This window comes from Schistocerca piceifrons, chromosome 5 (assembly GCF_021461385.2).
Source record: "Schistocerca piceifrons isolate TAMUIC-IGC-003096 chromosome 5, iqSchPice1.1, whole genome shotgun sequence".
NCBI lineage: Eukaryota > Metazoa > Arthropoda > Insecta > Orthoptera > Acrididae > Schistocerca > Schistocerca piceifrons.
In genome coordinates, this window is record NC_060142.1 from 428264744 (window position 1) to 428278448 (window position 13705).

Below are 13705 nucleotides of genomic sequence, written 5' to 3' on the forward strand. Positions count from 1 at the left end.
TCTAGTTGTTACATAAGGTGAAATGCGTGTTTCCAACAAGAACTGAAAATGGGACAGACATAAGAGGTTATCAAAAAGTTTCTGTTCCATCACCATACAGTACAGAATTGGTACCCCAATCAGGCAAAATCCTGTGTGCATTGAAGCAATCATCCCACCGGTGTGGCAAATTGAAGATACCTGTTGTATAAAACATTGCAACCTGTTGAGTGAAGAAATCCACAGCTGCCTGCTGCACATCCTCATCCGACAGGAATCGCGGACCCTTTGAGGTCTTTTTAAGGAACCAAAGGCGTGGCAATCACATGGGGAGATAACAGAACTACAGGACGAGTGCTTTAGTGTTCCCACTTGGATAAGCCCGCCATAGCCCATTAACACCAAATTTCGCCGCACTGTCCTAACAGGTAACTTCATCTTATGTCCCACAGGCCGTATGCCACTGTGTTGTCTGTGGTGAGAGGTAATGCTGAAATTTGATATTCTCAGTACTCTCTTGACACTGTGAATATTGAATTCCCTATCAATTTCCGAAGTGAACTGTCCCATGCCTCTAGCTCCAACTATCATTCCATGTTCAAAGTCTCTTAATACCTGCATAAAAAGTTCTTGGTTTACTTGCCGCATCAAATTTGGATAAAATCCCAAGCTTTCGATGACTGCCTCCATCATCATTGTCAGGGGTAAAACTGACTGTCATGGACCGGTGAGGCTTCCGCTTTTATAAGCAGTGGACAGCTTCTCATTGACTGGATGAAGTCACGGTGAAAATGGCGTGTTTGGAGGTGGTGGCCTCTATGTCCATAGATTTTGTTTGCACGCTTAATCCAGCGTTGTTTGCAGCGCCATGCATCGCAACAGACTGAGAACTGCGAAGAATGTAAGAAGTCTCCCTCTGCGCTCTTTCTTTATCAACTGCGCACTTCCATGCATTGCTGAGTGCATATCCGGAGTCTCTGTTGAAATTATTTTCACATAGTCTAATTTCAACTGCTTCCCTGATGACAGAGTCCCAATAGTTTAAAGCATGAGCAAGTATTCTTGTTTCATCGAACAGAATCTTGAGTTTATTTCACCATCGAATAGAATCTTAAGTTTATTTAACAAACTGTACTCAGCCACCACTGATTTTTCTAGATACCTGTATTTCAGGTGACGCTTATGTTCCACACAGCAATTGGCAACAGTTCTTATAGACTGGCCCACATAATTTTTGCCACACTTGCAAGGAATGCTGTAAATTCTCGGTACTCTCAGGCTGAGATTATCTTTCACGGGTCGCAACATTGCCTTAATCTTCCTGGGTGGCCAGAAGACTGGTCTGATTTCAAGCCGGCTCAGGACTCTGCTGATCTTGCTGGTCGTTGCACCGCAGAATGGTAGCCATGCGATGTGTTGGTCCTCTTGATCTGTTCAAACAGTGTCCTTCCTAGGTTTCTTTGCCAGAGTAGATCTGATATCATGATCAGAATATCTATTTTTTTTTAATACCATCATCAGATGGTTAATGTCCGAAATAGTCCTTGCACTGTGTACCAAGGTATTCAGCATAACTCTCTTCTGAGCTGGGTGGTGAAAACTACGTGCATTTAGATATAAACCTGTATGCATTTGTTTTCTGTACACAGAACGTCCGAGACGTCCATCTGATTTTCGCTCCACCAGCACATCTAAGAAGGGCAACTTCCCATCTTTCTCCACCTCCACTGTAAATCTTATGTTCTGGTGTCTACCATTCAAATGATCAACAAACTGCTGCAGGGCCCCATTGCCATGTGGCCAGATTAATAATGTATCGTCATCATACCTGAAGAAGCAGGATGGACATAAGGGAGCACTGTTCAATGCTCATTCTTCGAAATCCTTCATGAAAAAGTTAGCTATGGCTGGTGACTCTGGCGAACCCATGGCTGTTCCATCAGTCATTTCATAATATTTTCAGCCATACAAAAAATAGGTGGTTGTCAAAGTGTGTCGAAATAACTTCAGTATTTCGGGAGAAGAATGAACAGCCAACAGTTTCGATGTATCTTCCACCGGTACCTTTGTAAACAAAGAGACCACATCTAGGCTGATCTTGATATCATTCGGACCTATCCTAATCTGCTTTATAACGTCAACAAACATTTTTGAGTTATTAATATGATGGCTACAGTGGCCGACTACAGGTGCTAATAATTTGGTTAAGTATTTTGCCAACCGATATGTAGGCGACCCAATAGCACTAACAATAGGTCTCAACGGGACCCCATCCTTATGGACCTTGGGTAGACCGTATAACCTGGGTGGCCTTGGTGCTCTCAACATGAGGAGTTATTAAAGTAAAGCTTCAAACTAAGTGGCTGATTACCACTACATACACAAACTTCTGTATGGAGAGGCTGAAAAAAGGTTTCAGAAAGGACTTCTTCTACATCTGTGACCACAGCAATAATGAATTCCAACAAAAAGATTTTGTTTATTGTGCAATCATCCTGAATAGTATGCAAAAAGTGAAACAAAGCTACTTTAAAAGCAAGAGAAGTGTGTCTTCCCTCCTGCCCCAATGAAACACATAGAAAACATCGAATCTTAATTCCTTTGAATTAGGTTGTTGTTTTTTCTTTATTTAACAACTTTTCTTTGTTTACAAGTACATGTATAAGAAAAATTGATCAACAATAGATACATTTTTAACAAAATAGAGCAAGAACTGTGATCTTTTTCTGTACAACACGTGCCACTAATTATTATAAAATTTCACTGTAAATAAATATACACTGGAGCTTTATCTATGCATCAGAATTTTCTGAACGTAAAGTGTGAATACAGTTCTCAAAACTGACAAACTTTGAACTATAGCCTGTCATATGACAGCCAATTGGTTTCCCCAAAAGGAGTAGTGCAGTAATGTGATAAATCCAGACCATTTTTTTGTAATTCGACTACAAAATAAATGCTTTGGGCTTAAATGCATAATCTCATTTTGCACAACCAGAAATGTCTACGCAGCAATATAGACTATATTCCTTGCAGCATAAAGGTGAGAAGTACTGTAATTTTATTTCTACTATCATATCAAAGTACATACTGAGAAGCTGTTTCTTCCATTAAGAACAGGAATACATTTTAGTTTATTTTTTGCATAAAAACACTGAAGAACCATCAGTAGCAAAAGGTTTTAATCATCACAAAGTATCGTTATTCAGCCATCAGTGCAGCTGTGATGGTGGTTGGCTGACATGAATCCACCACAGGTAACAGAGGGGAAAATGGAGCTTTCCTATATGTTCCTTGCACAGATTGGTGATTAAGAGACCCGTAAACTTCTTCCATGTGCTGTACAGTGTAGGCAATACAATGACTGTAATCACACACTTTAAATCTTTACTTATTCCAGCTCTGAAGGAATAAAATACTAAATTGGAATAATTGGAAGACTACAGTAAATAAGGTTGGTAGGAACTGCTACCTTCTCCAAATAGGCGGCTGAACTTGAGTTTTAAGAAGTATGTTTTGCCTTGAACATAGGTCCCACTTCTCATTAAACAAAAAGAGAAAGAGAGATATATATAGAGAGAAAGGAAAAAATTAAATTATCTGAGTCTAAAGAGTATTTGTTGCTAATAATATGTACACCTTCATACATAAAAAAAAGAGATATATCTGCCCTTTGAAGTATCAGTTCTACCGCATGTTTCAGCTGGAAGGCAGAGTGGCAGCTTAGTGCCAAATACTGTTAAAATATATATGTAACTGGCTTATGGCCAAATCACACATTCACCACTTTGGTTGAAATCACGTCCTTGGGAGTAGTGCAGGCAAGGCACATTAAAAGAGGATATTGTGAGAGGAGGATGGTTAAGGAAAGTTTCCAGAGTAACATGATACAGCTGAGAGCTGGAAACATTCTTCTCGTTCACGTACTGGTATAACTGGTCGCCTGCAACCTCTTAACCAGTGGATTCTTGTATACCCAGTTCTCTCCCACCTCCTGGAACAGCTGCAAAATGAAAGAAAAACAATTTTTCAATGAAAGTAGATTAATGTTTTGTCTAATGCATGTACGCATCGGTTTCAAGTACAAAGACATATTTAAATATGCAATGCATCACTCAGCATAAAATATATATTTTATACAGATGTTCTTCCACATCCTTCTTAAAGCTTGGAATAATACTAAACATCATGTGGTTAAAAACAGGGTGCACACTATTACAAAGCACGTACAGGCATTATGAAATTTATATATATTATTACTGAGAAGACAGTGTATTTTTAAATTTTATCATCTTTCAAGGTGAAGGCACTAATGTTACACAAAATTTAACATAATTACTAACAATATAAAGAAAAGATAGATTGTTACTTACAGTAAAGATTACACATTAAGTTGCATATGGTTACAGTGAAAAAGACACTTACAAATTAGCTTTTGGCCAGAGCCTTCATCAGAAAAGGAAACACATACACATAATTCATTCATACAAGCAAGCACATCTCATGCACACACATTACTGTGTGAGCTGCCAGAGATAACGGTCATGGGTGCATGAAGGGTGCTTGCTTGTGTGAATGAATGTGCATGTGTTTCATTTTCTAACAAAGCCTTTCTGTGGACGCTAATGTGTAAGTGTATTTTCATTGTGCCTCTCTGCAAACGTAATATGTGATCTTTACACCAAGCACCAATTATCTTTTCCTAATATTGTTGTTGACATTCCAAACTGACTTTCCACTGTTTAACACGACTACTGTACTACAACACTAGATATATCAAAAATAGTTTATCTAGGCATTTAATGTCACACTGAATCTGTAATATTATTTTTGTGTACTGCTGTCTAGGAAGCATACGCGAATACCTGTAAATGTATGTTTACGAAGAGTAATCAATACCTAGTGAATATGTGGTGCTCTGTGACAAGATTTCATTTCAATCTTCTTCTTCTTCTTCTTCTTCTTCTTCATGTGCTTGCGCCTTTTGCTCGCTGTTATGAAGGGTCGGCGTGGTTAATCGGATCTGGCAAGGTTAATTTAAGGGGTGGCTGGAAGCCCTTCCTGCCACCACCCCGTACCACCTGGGACAACTGTCTGCATCTAGTGTAATCCATGGAATTGTGCGAATGTGTTCAGATGTCTGCGAGCCGTGTAACTGAGGCGGGATGTGGGGACCAGCCTGGTATAACCTAGTGGGATGTGGAAAACCGCCTGAAAACCACATCCAGGCTGGCCATCGTTAATCCGCTGGGCGGATTCGATCTGGGGCCGGTGCGCCTACCTGAGTCCAGGAAGCAGCACATTAGCACTCTCGGCTAACCTGGCGAGTCATTTAAACCATTGACATATATGTATAATAACAAGGGCCAAGTCCATAAATATTGTTGACTGGAGGTCAGAAATAGAACCCCATTCAGGACTCCGCTCTGCTGTATATAACACTAAACTCGAATCCATTGAACTGAGGTTCAGTATTGATCCAAATTAGCAAGAAACATGGTTGACAACACCGACAAAATCGACCATCGGCAGATGCACCAATATAAACACACTAGAGAATACAAAAAAGTAACAGAGTTATTACAGCCAACACAGAAAACGTGAACTGTTTCTATGTAAATATATTTCTAATGAATACCACACTCATTGCATTGTGATCGTCGGCTTCATTTTGTGTTCATACTACAATTTCTTTGCAGACAGATTTTCAGCTAGAGCTATATGCAGTGTTCTGTATACATTCTAATACACTCCTACAGAATTTAGCTTCTGAAATTGCTTGTGCATATTTAAGTATCTATTCACTTTCACCACCCAGAGATTTGATGGGGGCAGGGGGGGGGGGCATTAAAGGTACAGTCAATAGTGCCTAAAATGACAAAGAAATGTGCAGTGGGTTTTCCTGATGTCATTTTCTTCCATAGACATTTTGATGAATCTTTTTTCAGTGAGGCAATGATGGCCAATATCTTATGGACAGCTCTGCAAGCTGTTGCTACATCTGTTTTAACCAAATAGTCAACCACCATCTGAAAGCTTTCCTGTAGCATAAAATATTAATGTCAAAAGTAAAATTAATCAAAGGAAAATCCATGATGTTAAAAGGAGCACACATGGGAGTCGATGGCTGGTTTCTTTTGATTGGTTTCAGCAGGTACTCTCTCAAATATAGTTCCCCCCCCCCCCCCCCCCCCAAGTGAAACCTCAGCTTAAATGATTTATCATTTAATTCTGAGAATGGATTCACCCTTTGTCATGCTCTGTACACACATTGGAATACTCTGATACCTACATTTATAAAGTAAATGAATGGGAACAATGTAACTCAAACTGCATAAGGTTCTTGCACACCACACAGGCCCACGAAGTTTGAAAATGGAAATTATGGTATGGTTTCAAAACATAGTGTTGTTACGAGTACCTTTATGATCAATAAAGTAGAGATGCTCTTCATTATATGCGAGAATGAACTACATAAACAATCTTATAAACACTTCTGATAAATATTTCATTATTGTTGGCTGCTGTCAACATCAACGTCTTAACTGTTCACAGCAAATATTTCGAATTTTCATTTCTTACTCTGATCCTAAGTGTCTATGAAATGCCTTTAAAATAATAACATGAATTATGAGAGGTTTCCAAGGATTATTGTGAGATAAATTATTACCTGCATTCATTAATACATAGCTGATAATTTCCTTAACCTACCCTTACAGATCAAAAATAATATTTTGAGTTTCATCAGTGTGGAAGTAGCATAATCACATACTTAAATGTCAACAATAACTTCATTACTTCAATTTATATCTGCACCAAACAGAATTATTTTTCATTATTTTTTTATTTTTGTAATGTCACTACACTGTAAACTGGCAACTACATCTGAATCTGATTTTGATCTGTGAATTTCCCTAGTCAAAGTTTATCCTATTTCATGGTGATCTAATCTGAGATTAACATTTATACAATGGAGATTTCTGAGTTCAGCTTGATTTGAGGTCATTTTCTGTGTGAATCTAAAGTCAAATGATTTATACAATCAGTCCTAAGAGTCATGTAGGAAGTGGGAAGTGGGACAGGCGAGCTCATCTGTCAACCTCGCTAGTGTAATATAACAAATGTGAAAAATTAGAATGAAAAATACATATACTAGATAATAATGAAAAGCAAGGTTCCTTTTAGCACTGATTTTACAACTGCCATTCTTGAACTGCATTAGGATGATGAAAAACTTCATCAGACATATTTATTTAGTGCAAGGTGTAAGTTTCCTTAATTGTTTACATATGTGAGAAAATCACCCTTTCTATACCCTGAAAATTCTTAATATTTTTTTCTGTGCACAGTCTTTTTTCTTGGTAAGATAAGAGTTATGTGAAACTAGTGGATGAGAACAAGGTCATTCTTTGTGCGTGTACTGATGAAGATCATCTCCACACATCTAACCATTGAATTGAATAAGAAAGGAGAATAATAATGATAATAGATTCCCTCCAATAAACAATAGCTTTTACAGTGACATGTAGATTTAAAAATAAATATTAAATTCCAGGATATTGCTGAGTATAATTTATATTCTGGGCTCATTTCATATTCTAAAACATACTCCTCCGTGACAAATGTATGGAACCTGAGTCATACAATGGTTAATGCAATGAGCATGTCATGGTGATAAAAATGCAATTCACTGATAACATGATGTATGGATAGACCACATTCTTAATCCTACTTCATATACGGATTTACAGTACATAACCTCCGAATGAATGAATGAATGAAATTCCAGCGCTGTCTGTGTATCGGATTAGGGCAATGGTAATATTTATTATGAAGATAAACCATTATGCAAATGCCAACAAAAGTTCACTAACAATTTTCTCACTTGAACTGCTCTGGACGCACTACCATGTCATAATACCCGTAGAGTGTAGACTGTCGTACTGGAAATGGATACTTCTATGAAATACAGAAATTATGGTATCATAAAACCAGCAAAATCAGTATTCCCAATTTTGATTCTCCCTAAATTATCACTGGCCTGTCTTGTAACAGAGGGAGACATGTATACGAGACTATTATTAGCTTCAAATCTTGCTGATAATTTGTGGATCACTGTGAACTGAAGACAAGCTTTTTTCAGGAGGGGGTGGTGTGTAGCAGGGGAAATGTTTTACTGTTTACAGTCATGGAATTGAGAAGCAAGGTCCAAGTGTGTTGTTTATTCACAATGGTATCAGAATGTCTGGTTGCTCAGTGATCACTCACAGCCTAATGTACCAGGATCACTGGAAGTCAAGCAAGATGCCGAGTATCTGCAGCCCCCCCCCCCCCCCCTTTTTTTGTTAGGCCGCTTTAAGATTTCAGTCCCCTGTTCAATTTTGCATGTGAGTTAAGCTGTAAGCACTACAGCTTCCTAAAACTTCATAGGTTTCTCACAAGACGAGTGACATTTTACACAGAATTATGTACCAGTACTTACTTCTGGAGGCAAAATTCTTAGCACTGTTGGCAGACACACAGGGAAGTATAATGAACTGTTCTTTTATGTGCGTCTATCAGCAGTACTACAAATTTCACCTCCTGAAGTACTGATTAGCAACTCTGTCATAATTTTTAGCTTTCTGAAGTGACTTTTCCTTTACATACAGTGATGATTTTAGGCCCAATAAAAATTTAAAATAATGACGATGAGGATCAGTTGACACCAGTAGAGATGCATTATCTTACATTTTTCGCGATTCTGCACCATTATTTTATAACCCCTGTGAAAAACCCTTAAGATCAATGCTAAAAACTCCCCGATTTTATGTTTCTTCCTAATAAGGTTTACCTCGATTCTGCATTCTTACTCGACGTCTCGCCTGACTTTATCCCATTTCTTCCCGTTGACATTTGATGTGGCGGAACAAGTTACAAGTGGCACAAAAAAACAGACAGTTCACACCACGGGTGGTGGCGGAGTTAAGGGAATATTTAGGCCATTGCAGAGAGTGGAGACTTGAGAGAGGAAATGTTGACATAATACACGATTGATATTGCCAATACAATTTACGATGTTTAGCTTCACCACAAAATTATGATACAACTACTGCTACGTTGTGGCAGCAATGGAGAACAGGACAGTCGACACAAAGTGTTTTGCACCAAGTCAATATGTGACGAAGGGGCTCAGCTGCCAACTTTTCTTGTGCCTCCTATAACTCAGTCTCATCCTCTTGCATGTATTTCCAATGTACTGTATTTAGCAACAATGTCGATTGTCAACCTTTTGAATTCAAACATTGAATCTCAAAGCATATGTTCAGTCACAATCAAGGAAAAATCGGCCATTACTGTCCACTGATCTCTTATTGGCTGGCAACTTGTTATGTCACATATCACCCAGAACAACTACCACGCCACAATACCAAACACAAAATGAGCTTGCCCGCTGGATGTTTGAAGAGGGGGAGTAGCCCTTCAATGACAGGAGTGCTGGCAAGTGTGAAAGTCCTCAAAATTTACTTTTCATGCAAACCATGTTCTATGGCTGAGATGTCACATGGAAATAAAACAAGGGTTTTGCGATAGCACATTTTAAAGCCTTTCGTGTTCAAATATGACATGATAACAATTGCAGCACCTACATACACTACTCATGTAAATACTGTGCACCACAACCTGTAGATCATTAAGATTGGCAATTGTGATAGAAGGCGTGAAGCGTGTAGCACCCGAGTTCTCTTTTAAATGTACATTTTACACAGTATACAGAAATTTATTGAGCTGACTTCTAATAAGCTTTTAATGTCGATTGGGGAAGGGAACTCATGTTTCAATTTTTGATTTTTTTTCTGGGTGAGAACAAAGGAAAAATCTCTCAAAAATATGTGTTTTGATTAATAATTTGTGGATCCGGCATGTAGGAAACTAGCTCGATTAACTTGCACACAGGTACCAGTTTCAATTTTTCGATGAATTTTTGCTTGCTGTTACACATCTGTGATTTTTTAAGATCTCATGAAATTCATTACCAGAAATTATTGTGAAAACAGTGTATTGTACATTTAATTTCCTTCACTTACAAAGATTTTATACATTGTATCGGAGAGTACTATGATTTTTTCATATATTCCAATACATATATTTTTGCTTGTATTTTGGGGATTTTAACATTTTCCTCAATTTTGCATTTTTTGAAGTCTGGACCACACAAATACATAAAATAAAGGGTTTCGCCCTAGGTCCTGAGCTAGACTTCTGAAAAAAAATCATTATTTTAGTGTATTACATTATGATGTGACAGTACATCCAAAACTATTTAAATGAAGTTGACACAAGCTGCAAAAGCCTACATGCTTACACAATTTTCTTATTATCTCCTCTGTCTGTTAGTTTACAGCTTGACAGCTATGGACTAAGCCACTTACGTCAGCGGCAACATAAAAGAGTAGCTTTGTGAATTTTTCATAGATTCTTAGTTTAGTTAGCACTGTGTTCATACACACTGAAAAGAAACATAAAAATGGTTCAAATGGCTCAGAGCACTATGCGACTTATGAGGTCATCAGTCGCCTAGGACTTAGAACTAATCAAACCTAACTAACCTAAGGACACCACACACCCATGCCCGAGGCAGGATTCAAACCTGTGACCGTAGCGGTCGCTCGGCTCCAGACTGTAGCGCCTAGAACCGCACGGCCACTCCGGCTGGCTAAGAAACATTAATTTGGAACGGTTTTTGACAAGTTAACTGCAATGTCATACACAGCCAATTCTATGACAAAGTAAGAGAACTGAGAAAGATGCTTCTAAAAGTCAACTCTTGACATACAAACCTGGTTTCCAGAATTCTAAAACACACAATCATAATACTAGAAATACCATTTTAAATAATGAGACATGTATGTGTTGCAAAAAGGTGGAACATTTTAAAAACTGTTATTCTCAGAAGCACCTCAACATCTGACTGCTATATTTACTACCTTAGTGGATGATGATCGTAGTAGGGACATTTTGAATTTTGGTTTCTCGTGCCTACTCTAATGGGGTAAAATACTGCATGAAGAAGTTATTTTTCACAATCTCCAGGCTAAGTACACCTCCTGTTAAGATCAGTAACATGCTGCATTGCAAAAAACCCAATCAGGGTCTTAAATCATATCTGCTGCTTTGTAGTGCGAAAACGGCTCTTAGAACTCCATGCACATTTCAAAATATTTTAACAGTGATGGTTATTACAGAAATCAGCATTGACTGCAAAGTATACCAACAGCAGTGAATCTCAATATATACAATGCAGCAGGAAAAAAAAAAAAATTCCAATGGCAGTGTCTACCTCCCTACCTCCCGCTAGCCGTCATACCACCCATTCCAGATATGACAAACTTTAGGAAAATCAATGTCTGTAATTTTATGCAACATGGTCTGTAAGATGAGATCTTGCAACTAAATTATATGGATGGGTGTGAGCTGATGTCAAGTTGTTACAGTCCACTTAATGTGAATGTCAATCAGTATAACACTTCATACTGCTGTAGCCAAATAAAGGGATTATTATATAGAAAGTAAGATATGTGACACATAATGACAAGTAGCACATACAAGAATCAAGAGTATGTATCACATATTACCAGCACAACACACCACCCTTTGGCATGTGAAACATAATGTGGGCTGCTACCTGGATTCAAAAAATTAGTTATCACTTAGGATAAATATGACTGAACACTTTTGTTACATGATGATCAATATTTATTGCAAGGTGGTGGTCTTTTTTTTTTTTTTTTTTTTTTTTTAAACAGCATCATTTTTCTTTCCTTTTTTTCCATTTATATTATAGTAATAACTTCAGCTTGCAACCAGCAGACAACAGATATGACAGTAAATGAATTTATCTGGTTTTATTTCTGGAACACATAATTTAGTGGACAACAGTAGGTGGACAACAACAAGTAATACCAGTTGTACATTAATAACTGAAGAGTTTACTAGCATTATTGCTATCTTATGGAGATAAAGTGCTCATACAATTTTGAGGGTATACTAAGTATTTATAATGTGCTAAACAGAATCTTAAGGAAGAATATCATCATATATCAGTCAGCTTGTCACTGTTTAATGAAGATATAACCTATAACAGTAAGTGTTAATAGCAAAGCAGATTAACGTATCAGCCTCAATGCAGTAAGTAAGTGACTGATATCCCTACAGGCCACCCAGGTAGGTAATTATTATGAAGGCATGCTAATAGAAGCTGCTGCTGCTGCTGCATAATGAGCAATTGTCAAAACAATATTCCAGCTCCATTCAATCTTAAAAATTAAAAATGTAAGCCAACTGGAGCTCTAATTTTCATTTGGAAGGTAATCTACATGCACCTGATTCAAGAAATGCAACAAACCTCCAATCATAAATTCACCACAAACTTTTTCAACTGAGGAATACAATTGTGGAGAACAGCATTTCCAGAAAATACAGCACATATTGGCTTATTCGCTCATTATATACTGCAAACATCATAACATCTATGATTTCTGAATGATAAGTCAGTTTTCTAACGAATAAAAACAATGAACACCATAATGACTGACTCAGACAAGCATAGTTTCTGAATGAAATGAAACCTGCGATGAACTTGTAGAACTGGTTTTCTAAAACCTGTGACGAACTTGTAGGAACTGGTTTTCTAATCACTAGCATAGCTTAAAAATATCCTACAAGCAGATTGCTGAGAGTATGCACTATGGAAGGGGGAAAAACAAACTTAATTCACTGACATGCAAACGGTATTTATTGAATAACGTATGCCTACCACAAGGGATATATAGTGAATTAATTCACAGGCAAGCTGCTCACAGTCTCAGGGAGAGTTACACAAAACTTAGGGGAAGACCCGTGTACAATGGTCAAGCTACCATGTACTGGCTAAAAAAACAACATTATTAATGTGCAAAAACAAAGGCACCATTACAGATTAACTCTCACTAGGCAGGAAAACAAAACTGGTACATCACATGAGACCCCCTGTGAATACACAATGAGAACACTACATACAATATTTCACTCCCAGCATTTTAGGAGGATCATATCTACAAGAATTTGTATTTATGCAAAGAAAAAGAGTATGATGTTCAACCATAACTATATCAGATAGTGAATGAATGTAACTAAGTTCACGTGAAAGGGTTAAACAATGATGTTATTTCATATGTTTATAGGTCATATGCACATGGGTAGGTGACTTGTCAGAAGTATGCGAGAACTTGTGAACATGCTCGCCTGGGCATGCAGACTCCACCATTTGGTAGGTCTTTGGGGAGGGGAGTGGGGGGTGGGGGGTGGGGGGGATCGTTTCTGCTGTCCTTGTTAACGTTAACATGGCGGTACCCGAGAAGGGATTCCCAGTATGACTGTCAAAGAGGAAGTGCCATTGGTGGCTGATTAACAATTTGAGAAGGTAAGGCTCACTGGTTTTCACTGATTATACAGGTAGACTGCAATGCTCACGCTGCGTAGTCACATGAGGTTGACTTACTGGTACTTAGTCTTCTGGCTGCTTGTACAATTATCTAGTAGCACTGTGCAGCAAGCCAAGTTCTCTGTTGGTTGATTAAACCCTATACATTACTCAGAGTCAAGGAAAAGTGTGCCAATTGTGAGGTAAGGCTTCTGGCGCACATTTTGCCCGCAAAAACCCACCAACCACATACACGTGACTGGGTTCAAAATGGTTCAAATGGCT

General features: G+C 38.0%; 1 protein-coding gene across 4 annotated transcripts in view; it reads right to left on the reverse strand.

Annotated features, from left to right (window-relative positions):
• Positions 1 to 2434: 2434 nt before the first annotated feature.
• LOC124797845 (oxysterol-binding protein-related protein 9) overlaps positions 2435 to 13705 on the reverse strand; it is a 513791-nt gene continuing 502520 nt past the window's right edge. For all 4 annotated transcript variants that reach the window (XM_047260898.1, XM_047260896.1, XM_047260897.1 and 1 more), the window contains one exon: positions 2435 to 3982. In XM_047260898.1, the coding sequence (XP_047116854.1) occupies positions 3899 to 3982 (84 nt within the window). In that variant the 3' untranslated portion in view covers positions 2435 to 3898. The remainder of the gene's footprint in view (positions 3983 to 13705) is intronic.